Source organism: Aptenodytes forsteri, unplaced genomic scaffold (genome assembly GCF_000699145.1).
Source record: "Aptenodytes forsteri isolate BGI_AS27 unplaced genomic scaffold, ASM69914v1 Scaffold94, whole genome shotgun sequence".
NCBI lineage: Eukaryota > Metazoa > Chordata > Aves > Sphenisciformes > Spheniscidae > Aptenodytes > Aptenodytes forsteri.
The window spans coordinates 8,295,014-8,310,708 of NW_008795017.1; the positions used below are offsets into that span (position 1 = coordinate 8,295,014).

Consider the following 15,695-nt stretch of genomic DNA (forward strand, 5'->3'; position numbering starts at 1 on the left):
CTCCAGGTGGGGTCTCACCAGAGCAGAGGGGCAGAATCACCTCCCTCGACCTGCTGGCCATGCTTCTTTGGATGCAGCCCAGGATACAATTGGCCTTCTGGGCTGCGAGCGCACATTGCTGGCTCATGTCCAGCTTTTCATCCAGCAGTACCCCCAAGTCCTTCTCGGCAGGGCTGCTCTCAATCCCTTCCTCCCCCAGCCTCTGTTGATACTGGGGGTTGCCCCGACCCAGGTGCAGGACCTTGCACTTGACCTTGTTGAACCTCATGAGGTTCACATGGGCCCACTTCTTGAGCTTGTCCAGGTCCCTCTGGATGGCATCCCGTTATGTGGAGGGCAGAGAGAAAATGGGGGTGTGCAGTGACAGAACAAGAAGCAACAAACACAAGTTGTAACAAAAGAAAATCCATTTAGAAATAAGGAAGGAATTTGTCACCATGAGGGTAGTTAAACACTAGAACAAACCTGTTTCTCTGAAATCTCTGATTTCCCAGAGACGCTGAAGTATCTCCATCCTGGAAGATACTCAAAACTGGACTGACAGGACAGAGCCCTCAGAATGTGCTCTAAGCTGGTGCTTTTTTTTGAGCAAGTGTTGGACCAGATAGCCTCCAGAGGTCCCTTCCAACCTCAGCTACTCCATGATTCCATGGCACCAGTGCAATGTAAGATGGCATGTGAGATGCTCTAAGATCAAAGAAAGGCAAGCAGCACCTTGTGGTGAAAAGACAAAATGTTGAAGAGAGCATATTGGCTTGAGTCAGAACCTAGATAATTTTTAAGAAGCTGTTGCAGTCTGTCACTTGAAGCAAAATTGCCAGAGTCATGATCTTGCCAGAGGAGCTGTCAGATATCTTCAGATCCTTTTCCAAAACTGTACTGATACAGGTAGCTCATAGGGACTTAGGGTGGGAAAGCATGGATGAATAACAAATGACATAATTTTAAAAAATACGTTGCATCCCCATTCTTCTGGATTATCTGATGCTCTCTCTCTTTATCTAAATTCCTGCTTGATTCTGTGATATTAATAGGAATAACCCAAGAACATCTATATTCTACCAATACTTTATGTGAATATTTGTAGATTAGGATGCTATTCATGCAGGTCTGACATAGGCAGAGGCATAATAACAGGTCGTAAGGATGGCATAAGCAAAGAAAAAAGATTATATCAAGGCATTGATTATATACAAACACCTGTGCATTTAGATGAGAATACACTGATTTGTACAGAAAATGAAATCTTCAAAAGTGCTGCTATGCCAAAATAATTTATTAATATTCATTGTTTCTATTCAAAATGCATTTTAATAGCAAAAAGAAGAAAAAACAAGGAATGCTTTTATATGTCAGTAATCACTCCACAACAGGAAAGAAATTCAGATCTGTGAGGATCCCTTTTAGTCCTTAGGGAAAAGAGAAAAAAAAAAAAAAAAGTAGTTAGTACTTAACTTAATTTTCCAGCGAGCAAAACCAGATAAAAAGTGGAACCCATAGAAAATGAAAAGATCAAAATGTAACAGAAAAAGAAAAAAAAAGGAAGAAAAGACACAGTAAGCTAGCAAATTATGTACAATATTTAAAAGCCTGTATGGGCTTGCTCTATGGTCCTCACTCCTACTTTATAACACTGAATCCTACTGTGATGTGCTGTGTTCTTTAGCTCAGACCTTCCTTGCCATGTTTAATGACTTCTACTCATCATTTATTTTACTTTGAGCATTGGTTATTAGTTGAATACTATAATTATTGTACGAAAGTCTAAACAGTAAATCCCAGTATTATAACTATTATAAGTAGGTATAGCAGGCTGAGGGGGAGGAGTGAAAAAAATTAGATATAATGGGATAATTAGAGTCCATCAAGTAAACAAGTGAACAGTTATCTTTTTCTTTTGACTTTCATTAGGTAATATAAGGTCCATAAAGGAATCAACTACTATAAAAACAAATTGCTTGGGTCTTTACCTAATAGTGTAAAAGAACTTCAGGAACTTTTGCAGAAATGAAGAAAGAATTGCACATGGACAACTTCAGTGTTCAGTGTGTCCCTGAAATAGGCATATTCAAAGGCTTGGGCTCTGATCCAAATCCCATGTCAATAGGATTGTTCAGACTTTTAGAGACCTTGCTTAGGCCCTCGGACAGTTACATGTATGCTCTGTTTCTTCAGTGTGGAGTGGAGAAGTTGTTGAGAGCTCAGTTAAGTTTTCCACCTCTTCAGTTTCCTTACTCATAAGATTTTCCCGGAGGAGAAGGCAATGTACAAGCAACCCCCCACCCCATACGATGCTGTAACTTTCTAAGATTTGAGATTCATTTCTGCTAACATTGTCTTGCTAAATATGTCTCACAGGCCAGCTATCATAGATTGTGATGTGGAGATGCATGCATGCACCTCACTTTACAGCTTAGAGGGAGAAAAATGGTGATGCAATAGTATCATATGCTGAGCACTTAGGAACTGACAAGTGACAGTAGCAAGAGCAGTGAAGTGTTTTAAAACAGGCAATGCTGCCTGGATAATGAAACCATCTATCTGGGCAGGAAGCCTGTATGACCACATATAGGTTCAGCTTGTTAGCCATCATGTTTTCCCGTGCTTGGGAGAAAGTGAGTAATTTGATACACGGACCACAGATTTGGAAAGTCTTGTTTCTGAAGTCTTTGGCCTTTGGTAGGAATGTAGCTGCTATTACTGAAGTATCATTGCCTCTCTCTGCAGAATCTCTCAAACTAAATGCTGTATATTTTCCTTTTCAAAAAGAAGGTGCTGTTTTGCATGACTCCCTACACTAAAAACAGCAAGCCATTTCTTCTGCCAAAAAGTTGTTTAAATATGGATGTGATAGGAACAAAGGGAGGAAACAATCAAGGACGTAGAGGCTGTAGTCCTTATTCTCCAGTGACTGCTGGTATGACATGGAAAGAGTCACTCAACTTCTCTGTGTCTCAATTTCCCATCTGTAAAATGGGGTTAAAATACCTACCTCACAGGGGTGTTGTGAGGCTTTTAAAAATAATGTTTGTAAAGTGCTTTGAGATCCTTGGATGAAAGGTGCAATAAGAAATCAAATTATTCACTTCTTTTAGTGCGATACAAGAATGCACTTCTGTTGAGATGGCTAAAGGCTTCCAGCTCTTTATAGCTATTCCACATACTCTTCACTATAATTTCCCTCCTCTCATTTGTTATATCTGCTGGGAGTTAAAAAGGACAAATTTTGCAATCAAGAATACCTAAATTGTCATAGTATTGTGCGGATGAGGGCTAAAATAATCTGATATTCTTTTTAAACTGTGTTGCATATTCCTTCTCCATGCAACCCTAAAGCTAACAGAAAAAGGATATATGATAACTTTGTCTGCTCTTCACCTAACCTGGCTAACTTGTGTCTTTTTGAGACAAACTCAGCCTCTTCACCAAATAAAAACCTGCAATTTGGGTCAATGGTTACAAAACTTATGTAAGGTGTAGAGTAGGTGTTTTAGTCCTATATGCTTTGCAGTCATTTAACAAACAGCCATTAAACAGCACAGTGTAAAGGTAGTTACCAAGTTAAAGGTTAAATCTTCGGAATCGTAGAAATGTGAAATGAAAGCAAGATTAGATTTTACAGAGCTGGATCAAAGAAAAGGCACAGAGGTTCACGTAGAGCTGCTAGGCTAACATACTTTCCAGAAGACCCTTAACTAATACACAAACTAATTCAGTACTTAAAATTTCAGTTTAATAAAGAGGTGACACAGGTGCTTCACTAGAGCAGGCTCAGCATCTAACAGACTGTTATTGAGGAGATGACACAATGTACATAAATATCCTTTTCATTAAAATTAACTGCTGCATGGAGATAAGAAACATGAGCAAAATAGTTGTTAAAGAAAGTAGATGCAAGAAAAGCCCAAAAATTAAAAGAGGAGGAATGAAACTTGATTAAAATATTTTGTTTTCCTGCCTCTCTCATCCGGGATTCATGCTTTACACTTTCTTCTCCTCCACCACCTTTTTTTCTTCTTCTTTTTAGGATTGAACGGGCAGGAGAACTGAAAAGGATATAACCAAACAAACAGAATAAAAAATATTGTAGTTACAGCTTTCACCCAGCTTCACCTACTCAAAAGGAATTTACATGTCTTCACTCATACAGTACGTGATTCATATTTTGACTTTTCACTGTTGTGGAGGCAAAGTATAACATATTCCTCCCATTGGTGATCATTTACATGACGCTCATTCATGTAAAAACAAACACAAACCCCCTTTTTTAAAAAACAAACCCCGAAACTTTTCACATTTCAAAAGTTGGCCTAGAATAGTCACTGCATACCTGAACAGTTCTCTGGGTGGCTTGAGAAAATATGTTTTCCTACTCTTTATTTCAGTATCCTGTTAGAGCTAGATCTGGACTGATTTCACCAGTGTTTGTAGATATCTCATCCCAAACTTGAAGGCACTGGCAATTTTGGAGCTATAGCTCACTGCTTCTTTAATTACTTTGGTGTTCCTTCTGCTACATCTGACTGTCCATCAGACGTAGTTACAAGAAGGACCCCACAAAAGCAGCAGTTTCTACTGAACAGTCTTCTTGGCATCAGGTTTTATCCTTAATTTTTAAATTAATGTGGGATTTGTTTGTACATTTCACTTTAGAAAATTATTATTAGTGTATTAAAACATTTGCTTTTCAAATAGCACAAACTAATTATCCAGTAATCCTTAACTGCCTACTTCTATGCAGTCATTCAAGATGGAAATTTTTCAAATAGGAAGTGTAAGTGGCATCCCTTACTTTTACACTGAAAATCTGATACTCCTGATATACTTAATTTTTGAGGGACTGAGACGTAAATATGAATTATGATTATCTTGAGAACAACAGCAACTAAAATAAAACCACCTTTGATGATAAATAGGTAACCCACTATTGACTTGGAATATCTTGTCATGTAAAAATACCATACATCCTTCCTTTTTAATTATCTTCCCACTGTATTCAAGTCGATAATACATATTATATACTATTTTACCTTTAGAGCATTTTTTTTCCCTAGACGTAGCCTAGTCATCTACCAGTTCTGCTGCTTAACTACAGCCTACTATCATCCCAGGATCCCTAACCACTGTGTAGAAGGAATACTATCTTGTGGCTGAAATATTAATTATTGTGCTGTTGAGCTTTGTATTTAAAACTCTGATTTATTATCATGTCCACTGACATAAAAATTATTTTTATTGAAAATTATTTCCTATCATCAAAATGTTAGTGTACAAGCCACCTACTACCTGAAATTCCCCACTTTGGTTTGTTTAACCCAAAACATAAAAGTCACACTTTAGAAAATGCTTCCTGTTTAGGTGTACCAGTGTTGAAAATACATCTGAGCTGAAAAGATGCTATCAGAAGTTGATGGACTAGCTCTTGAGCAGGTGTTAATTATCCTAGCTCTACTGGTTTCTTTCAATTTGCACCAGCTGAAAAACTGGCCTAGCATGTCAATGTAATGACAGATTTAGGAACTTTCTTTTCCAGTTGTGATGCAAAACATTTAAATAGTGCTTGAGTAGCCGATTATCAAAATATAATTTATGCGACGTTCATTAGTAGATAATGATGAATGTACATGTGTTTTAAGAATGGGTCTAAGAATGACATAACTTCTGAGTGAACATGAGATATCAGAAAATGCTCTCTGGATGATATTCATCTGACCAAATATGGATATCTTTAAGGTAGGCATCTAATCTGAGTCCCTTTGTTGTCAATGAAGAGAAACAGGCACTTCTAGTAGTTACTAATTTTATTCTCAAGAAGATATCTTGACCAGATCAGGTGGACTGTATCCTTAAAGTGTCTGCTTCTCTTACTGACTCAAGACGGGAACATCAAATAACTTACTCGGACATAGATGCCTGCCTTGCTCATGTCTAAAGTCAGGTGAGATGAATCTCACCCTGAGGGCCTCACATTGGCTCCATCTTATCAAGTTGTCCCTCTATTATTCAATGGTTACTAAAACAAAGCTAAGTAAAATGTGGTAACTCTGCACCATTATGTTACAATACACAGGACAGTAGATAACAGCCCTATCATACATGTATGACCATATAATTTGGGCTAGCATCTTAACTTAAAATTATATTGTGCATATAATTGCTTCTATCTTCCTTTCATGTAACAACTCTTTTAAAATTCTTACTTCTCCACAGTTTGCATAGTTAAACTGAGAGATTTTGATTTCTACTCATGGATCCACTAAGTAAAATGCCATTTTGATCTTTGCATATAGTTATTGCTTATCTAGTATTAATGGTGTGTATGGTGTTAAAAAAGTGACAATTTCCTGCTTGGTGTGTATTCTTTCTCTTTTGGTGAATGGTGTTCATCAGTAAGAGAATAAATCCAGTAGTACTCACTCCTTTGCCACCTACCATATTTACAAGAAATACAGGAGTGAGAAAAGTTGGAAACCTAGGCAATTATGTCATATTAGTAATATGATTGTAATAAACCCCATAAAACTGTAAATATAGAAGTGAAAGGAGAAACATAAGTATTTATGCCATAATATTTAGCAGTAGTAGTAATTAGCATTTTGATTGCCTTTCTCTTATCGGTTCTGTGAAAGAAATTCATGTGAATAGCAAATAAACAAAAATAGCCTTATGGACTATAGAGAAATTCACTTCACATGGGCCTTAGTGTTATAGAATTGCTGTATGATTAACAATATTTGACATGCAGTTTGTTTTCTGTCCGTGCGATTGAACAACAGTTCCAATTGTAGCCACTTTTTTCTTTTCTTTTCTTTTCTTTTCCTTTTTCTTTCTTTCTTTGTTTCTTTCTTTCTTTGTTTCTGTTTTTTATGCAGAAGACCATCAAATGAATTGTCACAATACTCGAATAATGCAAGACACAGAAAAAGACGATAACAATAATGATGAGTATGATAATTACGATGAACTGGTGGCCAAGTCATTGTTAAATCTTGGCAAAATTGCAGAGGATGCAGCATACAGAGCCAGGACAGAATCAGAAATGAACAGCAATACATCTAATAGTCTGGAAGATGATAGTGACAAAAATGAAAATATTGGTCGGAAAAGTGAGCTGAGTTTAGATTTAGACAGTGATGTTGTTAGGGAAACAGTGGACTCCCTTAAATTATTAGCACAAGGACACGGTGTAGTCCTTTCAGAAAACATTAATGACAGAAATTATGCAGACAATACTTCACAGCAAGATAATAGGAATATGAACTTTGTAATGCTAGGGAAGCCTGTGAACAATGGACTTACGGAAAAAATGGTGGAGGAGAGTGATGAAGAGGTGTGTCTCAGCAGTTTGGAGTGCTTAAGGAACCAGTGTTTTGATCTGGCTAGGAAACTCAGTGAGACAAACCCACAGGAAAGAAATCAACAGCAAAACATGAACACTCGTCAGCATGTCAGGCAAGAAGATGACTTCCAAGGAAGAACACCAGACCGGAATTACTCTGATATGATGAACCTAATGAGGCTTGAAGAACAGTTGAGCCCCAGATCTAGGACTTTTTCTAGCTGTGCAAAGGAGGATGGTTGTCATGAAAGAGACGATGATACCACCTCTATTACTTCAGATAGGTCTGAAGAAGTGTTTGATATGACAAAAGGTAACTTAACCCTGCTTGAGAAAGCAATTGCTTTGGAAACTGAGAGAGCAAAAGCCATGAGAGAAAAAATGGCAGTGGAAGCTGGAAGGAGGGATAATATGAGATCATTTGAGGAACAGTCTCCAAGACACCTTTCTGGAGATGACAGGAAGCCTAAACCCAGTGACGGCCATGTCAAAAAGCCATATTATGGTAAAGGTAATATTTCTATATACCGTATGTTATGTCATGAGAAAGTGTGAGCGAACGTGTTAAGTTTTGCGTAGAATTCTGAAATGAAGTTATTAATTCCACAAAATGGGAACTTTATTTAAATTGTAGTAGTATGGCATGATTGTAAAATAGCATCATGCTGTGGTTATAAAATTAAAAAAAAATCATTCTGCAGTGTTAGAAATATGTACAGTATTTCAGTGAATATCATTTGGCAAAATTAAAAAAATAACTTTTCAGGGAAACAAAACAAATAAGAGATCATGTTGAAAGAGGCAAAGATTTTTCTCAAGTTTTTAATATATTTTATAGTAATAATTAAAAAACAATGAAGAGAGTTACGTTGCAAACTATATCGGAGAGTGGGGGTTTGTGTAGCAGGTAGTCAGTCAGCTATGAAGTTCGTATTTTACAGATTGGATTGGGTAGGTGGCATCGTGATTTATAAAATTATCATCAAATGACAGTTATTGATGAAGCCTCTCCCATCTAAAATGTAGAATTGCCTGATAGAAATTGAACAGTATCAGAATGACCGATAACGTAAGATAGGGGCAGTGACTGCACATTAATTATCTTAAGATAGTAAGGTAATGGAAACCATTTGCTATGCAAGGCATGGTGTGGCCTGGGCTGAGATCAATAGCAATTTCTTTCTTATGTGCATTCCACTTCACTGGTTTCATTCCATTGTGGAAACAGTTAAGGTGCTGCCTTGACCATAATTCAATATAAAAGAAAAAAAAAAGACAAAAAAAGAACAGACTAAAGGTTACCTTTAGAATGCCTTTTAATTTACGGGATTATCATGGTGATGGTGTGTTTATATTACCACACCCCTTTTCAACGTGTCTACATCTGTACATGTAGGGCTGTCTTGTATAAAGTGTTCAATACCTCCTGAGACTCATTGAACACCCCTGATTCCCATTGACTTTAGTGGAAGTTGAGGACGTGGTATTTCTTGGGAGATGCTAAGCAGGGACGGGGTTCATCTTATGTTTGTTGTAAAATATTTGGTTTCCTTTCTACAACTGAGATGGTGGGCATTTTTCTCATTTTTATAAATCCCTGTTTTGGAAGAGTAATATCCTAAGATCTGCCTGTGACATTCAGGTAGGCAGCCAACATCTTGGTCCAAGAAAGGTTTTGATCTTTTTTTACAAGCCTTAAAGAAAAGTAATGACCAGTCTTTTAGAAAAGCATGGAAATTACTCATGTCAAACACTCTTCTGCAATGTATTTTAGTGAAGTTTTGTTTGTTTTAAACACAAATATATGGTCCAGTGAGTGCTGTAGTAACTTTGGGTATTTGGGGAAGACAACTTTATTTAGTTAGTGTATTACTGCATAGCCATGTGGATGTTGTGCTAGATGTTGTTCACATATGACCTATTGTAGGTACATTTCCCTTTGAATATATGTCTCTAATAAAATCACAGAAAACATGGCAAACCAATATTAATTTTTGAAGAGCTTTTTAACTCTGGTGTTGTCCAGCCCTTCCAGTCTATGTATGCCTGGGAAAGCATTTATGCATATAGATCTGCTGTCTCCAAAAAGACTATATAATTTCTGACAGTAACAGAAGTATGGACTTCCTATTTCAGTAAATTCTAGAGCTTCTTTGAACCATCCTATCTCTTGGGAGCTGCAGGCTGAATTGATAATAGGTCCAGACCCCAGCCAGGGACTAAATATTGTGGTATTTTGGACCAAGAAACTTTGTGGAGTGGATCATTCTATGCTTTTTTAATAAAGGAAGAAAGAAAAACTTATTCCTTACTTACTTTAAAAAACATAGGAAACATTCTGGTAGTTGTTGAGAGAGGAAGCTTTAAGTAAGACAATTGCTTATATCATTTGTTCTCCACTCACACATTATCTTCCAAATACTCCTGGAAGAGATACGCGCAGAGATGTATGATATGGTTAAGTGGAAACTTTTTGGGTGCAGAAGTTTGCCGTGAGAACTACCTCCTGGCTTTAGGAGTTCTGCTTTCAGAGATTGCTGAAACAACTGTTAAGGGACCACTAACCATTTTTTCCCTGCCATTTAAAGCCTTCTAAACAGGCTTTCTTCTGAAATTTGTGAATTTTAAAACCTTTTGAGTCCTCTGACAACCTTCACTCACGCAATACTCCCATCGTGGCAAGGAGCGAGGAAAGGTTACAGAATTAAATAAAACTATGCAATATTTCTCCCAATTAGCAGAAAAGGATTTACAAAAGAGTATCCAGTGTTTTGTATAAAGTTGTGGAAAGTTCAGTCAAATGTCTTCCATTAAAAGCAATGGGAAATTGTGCAAGTACAATTCTATGCAAGTTTTGAAATCATTAAGAATAGTATACAGCATCTTTTCTGACTCATTAGACCATAAAGGCTCTTGACCAAGGATCTGATACATGCTATAACTTTATAGCATACACTTGAATACAGAGGAGGATTTGCTTGACACTGTAGGATGTAGGTGTCCGGATCCTCAGCTGCTCTAAATTAGAATACCTTCATTGACTTCGGTGGAGTTCTGACAATGTGGAGTAGCTAAAGTTCCTCTAGTTTAAAGTCTTTAAAAAGCCATTATGGTCTATTAATCATCTACATTTTTTGCAGTCCTTGAATATTGTTATATTTACATAATTTATATTTCATTTACATTACTTACTCACTTGCCTAATACTTTTACACATCCCAAAGTACTTGACATGAAGAGTTGCTTAGAGTTGTGTATGTATGTAGCTGTGGGCTTGCTGTTCTAGTGGTCTCAGCACAGGCCTATCTGGCAGGATTTCAAATCCCTCCTCTGACATTTGCTCCTTCTGTGGCCTTGGATTTAACTTCTTGATCTCTTTGTTTCAATTTCCTGACGTATAAGAGTATGGTATTTCCAGGAGTGTTGTGATAACTGTATAGCACTTTGGAGATAGATTTGTATGTGTATTTATCATTAAAGAGCATGAAACAAAGAACTGTAATCTACAGTCAACATGCAGGTTATGTAAAATAAAACTTTCATAATTAGGGATTTCATTTGCAAAAGACAAGGTTTAAATAGCATATTAATTTAAGAATGGATTTAAGACATGGAGAGTCATTACAATGAGCTAAAGAATTTCTCTAAAATGAAGGGGTTTTGGAAGAACTTGGAATGTAAAAGTGTATATATATATATATAAAAATATATATGAATGTGAACTCTGGATTGTATTGATTAATGCTGAAAAAAATGGGTTGTATGTGAAGTTCTGCAAGTACTGAAATTTCCACTGGTTGTACTGAGGGTTGCATTTGTTGAAGCTGGGATGGAATTTAATGTAAGAAAGACCTAATGGAAAAAAGTAGCAAAATCTTATTTTCCAGAGATGAAAGCATAAATACTGAAGCAGAGTAATGACAAGAGCAGCATAAAATACTTAAATGAGGATAGCTCAGACTGGGTGTTGAAAGGAGGATGGACTAAAAAAATGGAAGGGGGATGTTGGTTGATCTTGAGCCAAAATGGTAGCAGTTAAGAGTATCCTGAACTTTGTTCCCTTAATTCTAATAAGAAAATTAGCAATAGTCTCCAAAATCTGGCAACTGTGGTCAAGATAATAAGATGTAATTTGTATCACATGCTGGGCTGGAAGGGTAGGGATGTTATTTTATAGATGTTCTGTTAAAGGAAACAAGCTGATGAAGTATGTGAGAAAGTTCTAGTTCAGGATTAATCTCACCAGCAGTTCCACTACATTATTGGCAGAAAACTTTATTTTGTTGAAAAAATGTCTATTTAGACTTTTCATTGATTTGTAGACAGAAGATCCAACAACATTCTAAAAGATCATTAACCTTTTAAGCATATTAATATTCAGGCATTATATATGCATGTTTGTAATGGCCCAAATTTACACAGCCAGTGATACTTTCAGTAATTCTGATTACAGCGTTTACCCCACCATAATTTATTGAAGATAAAGGAATATTTACATAATTTCTACCACTTCATAAGGAATTTAAAGAAAACAAGAGTTGTCTCCTCAATGAGCTTTGGAAAAGGGATTTATTTGTGCTGAATCGTTGAATCATTATGCTGAAGAGCTGGGTTTGCTACTCTCAGGACATTGAACTATGACAGTACATTTGCAGACCTTAATACATCAGGCAAATAAGAATGTAATGAAGGGAAACTCCAACTAAACAGTTTCCAAATGACCTTACACCCTTGAGCTGATGCTTGCCAGCAGAACATTGATTGACAGTGGTATGGCTTTGCTATAAAAAGGTCACTTTCCAATCACTGTGGATGGATATTGCTGTGATCATAGGAGCCTGCAGTCTGAAAAGAAGATAATGGGATAAAAGTGACAGAACTGTGTTAAGAAGTAGAAGGGTTTTTTTTTCCTTCTAGTTTTCATAAGAACATTTACCAAAGAGTAAATGACATGATTAAATGAACCTTCTTACAGAAATGTGAAAAGCATCATTCACTTGACACATTTGTTGTAAATTATAGATCCCTCAAGAACAGAAAAGAAAGAGAGCAAATGTCCTACCCCTGGGTGTGATGGAACTGGCCATGTAACGGGGCTTTACCCCCATCACCGCAGTTTGTCAGGATGCCCACACAAAGATAGGGTCCCTCCAGAAAGTAAGTTCACATTGTTTCATGGAAACCGGGGATAAAACTACAAAGATTTTTCTAGCATGCTTTTTAAACCTTTTATTTAAAAAATTAATTTCATTTTTCAGTATGGTTTGTCTCAACTTAGTCAACTGTTCTGTGTTATACTTTTTCCTTTATTCCATCATTTCCATTCTCTACTAACTTTTACACTAAAAGAACAACTTTTAAAGCTGTATTCTTTGATTTTAAGAATCCTAGGTTATTTTTAAATAGATGTATTCAGTCAACAGAGAAAAAGATTTCCAGAAGATGTGCACTGCTTTTACTTCTGTGTGCTGATGTCACATCAACTGTCTCTGTTGTCTTGTACAGGAATAATTGCACTTGAAAAACTTGCAACCCCTTTCCTTTGTTGTTGTTGTATCTGAAACATAATTTATATTAAACTAGTTTATATTATTAAAAATAACAATTTGGCTGTTTACTTAGTTACACAACTCAGGATTTTGAGCAAACATCCCCTGTCAGTCACATGGGTGGAATTTCCTGCCATGGCAGCGGATTCTCTGCAAAGGAAGTTCACCCATATGAGCTCATGGACGTTCACCTGAAGGCAGAGGGCTCCGTTTCTGGAAGTCACCTCCTTGGCTGGTGGAATCGGCATAGTTCTGTTGCAGCTAATTGCTCTACGCTGATTTACACCAGGCAAGCGTCTAGCTAAGATCCAGTTCTCTTTCACACCAATTTTAAAATGGAGTTAATTCCATTGAAGCCTATGGACCTAAAATCCCCACTGTCCATCAGCACTTATAGGCCTAACCTCAACGGATTTACAACAGCCTAAAGGAAAATGTTATAAAAACAGTCAGGGCTAAAATGGTCCCCAGTTTCCAAAGGAAAGTAGATTCTGAAGGATAGGAAAATGGAAGTAGATTAGCGCACCAAGAGTGGCAGACATAAAAAGTCTCCTCTTTCACGGTAGAGTGGCTTCTTCCAGAAGTAAAGTAATGAGGAAGTGCTTTAGGAAACTTTGCTGTAGCTTGGTTGATATCTGAATACAGTAGAACAAAATAGAGTAATTTCTCTGCTTTGTGAGACCCTGTAATTTTCTGAAACACAAATATTTATTCAGTTGCTCAAAGTTCTCTGGTTTTTACAAATGGTAGATAAAAAGTTCTTTAGAAGACTTTGTAAATCAAAGAAGAATATAGCTTTAAACTGTTTGCATGCTCTTGTACCTACTAAAATGAAAAAGGTGAGCTCATCTTTTTATTTTTTTCCTGTGATGTTGGCCTTGTGAAGCATGTTTCAAGAACAGCTTTGAATAGTAGGAATTTCAGAGTAAAGCTTTTGCATCTATACACGTTTTAGTACACTGATGATGGGGTGATGATGATGGTTATCTTTTAATCGGTATACGTCGTTAAATTCTCAAGTCTCTGAACAGGTTTTATTCAGTTCTTAACTCAGTCAAGGAATTCACTGATTTTATTAGATCTCTTTTTGAGTGAGAACTAAATACAGGCTTCCAGACTAGTTCTTGTGTGAGAAAACCAGAACTTTGCAAGAGCTGGATGGCCTTTTTCCATAGAGTGATGTACTGCCATCCAGCGCTGAGACATGGATTCAGATATGTCTCACATCATACAAAACTCTTTAGTGTTACCAAAAAGTTCTTGATAATTTGGCACTTCATAGCATGAGCTTTATGATTTAGAGGAGCACTGCTCTGAGCAGCCTTGGGAGTAAGTTTTCCATCCAGCTTGCAATGGATGCAGATGTAAATCAGTTTACTTGCTTAAGCTTGTACCACTTATTTCTTTTTTACACAGTTTTCTTTTTTTTTCTGCCATCCCTCAATTTTTTAAGTGCTTATTTTTAGTTTTTAGTCTTTTGAAAAAAATTTCTACCCATTGCAATTTTCACATCTGTAGAGAATACAAGTAAAAATTAAAGGACCAGTTCTGCTCGTCATATAGATATGAATTATATATCTATGTAGAAGTGGGCAGAACTGGCCCCTAGCTCAATTGGGCTGTCTTATAGTTAGGGTTAAATTCTGTTTAGGGTTGTACTGAGGTGTGTTTCAAATAATTCAGTGTTCTACCAGTAAAACTTGAGAGCAGATTTTCAGCTCTTGAGTTTGATACTGTGTGTATAAAGCTATGCATTATGAATGCATACATTTTCTCAAAGAATTTTTCTAGACTGTAATTTTGCATTGGACCGTTGCTAGCACACACTGTTGAGCTGATCTTTGCTCAGTGTTTTTGTATGAAGAAGATGTTGGAAGTCTTCTGCTTCACTGTTGCACCAGAGATGCATTTGTTTATAGGTTCTGTAACCTTCATAACTTTGTTGCCCTGTGTTAATGAGCATAGGGTCACGATACTTACTTCCCTCATCAGGCTTTATTGGCTATGTGTGTCACGTGTATTTTGAGGAATGCTGGTTGTTAATGAATCCTGCTTTGTTTTAAAATGGTTTCATATATACTGGGATTTGATTTTTTTTTTCTTGTTTTCATACTCTGCTGTTTTCTCTTACTCTCCTTGTCAAGTTCTTGCCATGCATGAAAATGTTCTTAAGTGTCCTACACCAGGCTGCACAGGCCGGGGCCACGTAAATAGCAACAGGAATTCCCACCGAAGGTAAGGATGCCGTCGCTGGACGCCAATCTAGAGGGAACAGTGCCTCCGAACTGCAGCCCTTCTAGCAGTCCATTGGCGGGGGGGTGTGAGTGTGTGTTTTGTTGTTTTGTTCTTAAGATTGACAGATGGTGCTTCGTGTGCTTTATCCATTTTAAAGAGTAACATTTATTCATGTATTTTCTGAGGAGGACGAGTGTGCGTTTGCTTCAGTATGGATGAATTGAGCCACAGAAGACATTTTAAGCATCCTTTAGCTTTTTGGGTGGATTTTTTTTCTTTTTGTTTTGATATTAGCTGAACAGCAGTGATACGAAATGAATAGTGTGACTCCTTACGGGTATGTTGCAGGGAGAAGGAAGAGTCTGCCAACATCAGCAGGACTAGGGCAGAGTTCTTGTTCTCACACTTCAGTCTCTTCAGGGATTATTTTATAGTGCATGAAAAAATCCACTCTACTCCAAAAAAAGATTTTTTTAATACATGAGAAACAGCATTTTAAGTACACAGACATTATAAGAGTTAGCTTTCCTACTGATCACAGTCTCAATGCCAAAGTCCTTATTCAGCTAAAA

General features: G+C 36.9%; 1 protein-coding gene across 4 annotated transcripts in view; it reads left to right on the plus strand.

Annotated features, from left to right (window-relative positions):
• Positions 1 to 15,695, plus strand: part of MYT1L (myelin transcription factor 1 like) — a 130,332-nt gene that overhangs the window by 41,502 nt on the left and 73,135 nt on the right. For 3 of the 4 annotated variants that reach the window (XM_019471083.1, XM_019471084.1, XM_009275603.1), the window contains exons 5-7: positions 6,873 to 7,844; positions 12,362 to 12,496; positions 15,033 to 15,123. In XM_019471083.1, the coding sequence (XP_019326628.1) occupies positions 6,873 to 7,844; positions 12,362 to 12,496; positions 15,033 to 15,123 (1,198 nt within the window). Of the gene's footprint in view, positions 1 to 6,872; positions 7,851 to 12,361; positions 12,497 to 15,032; positions 15,124 to 15,695 lie in introns of all 4 variants that reach the window. The other variant, XM_019471082.1, reaches the window with a different exon arrangement.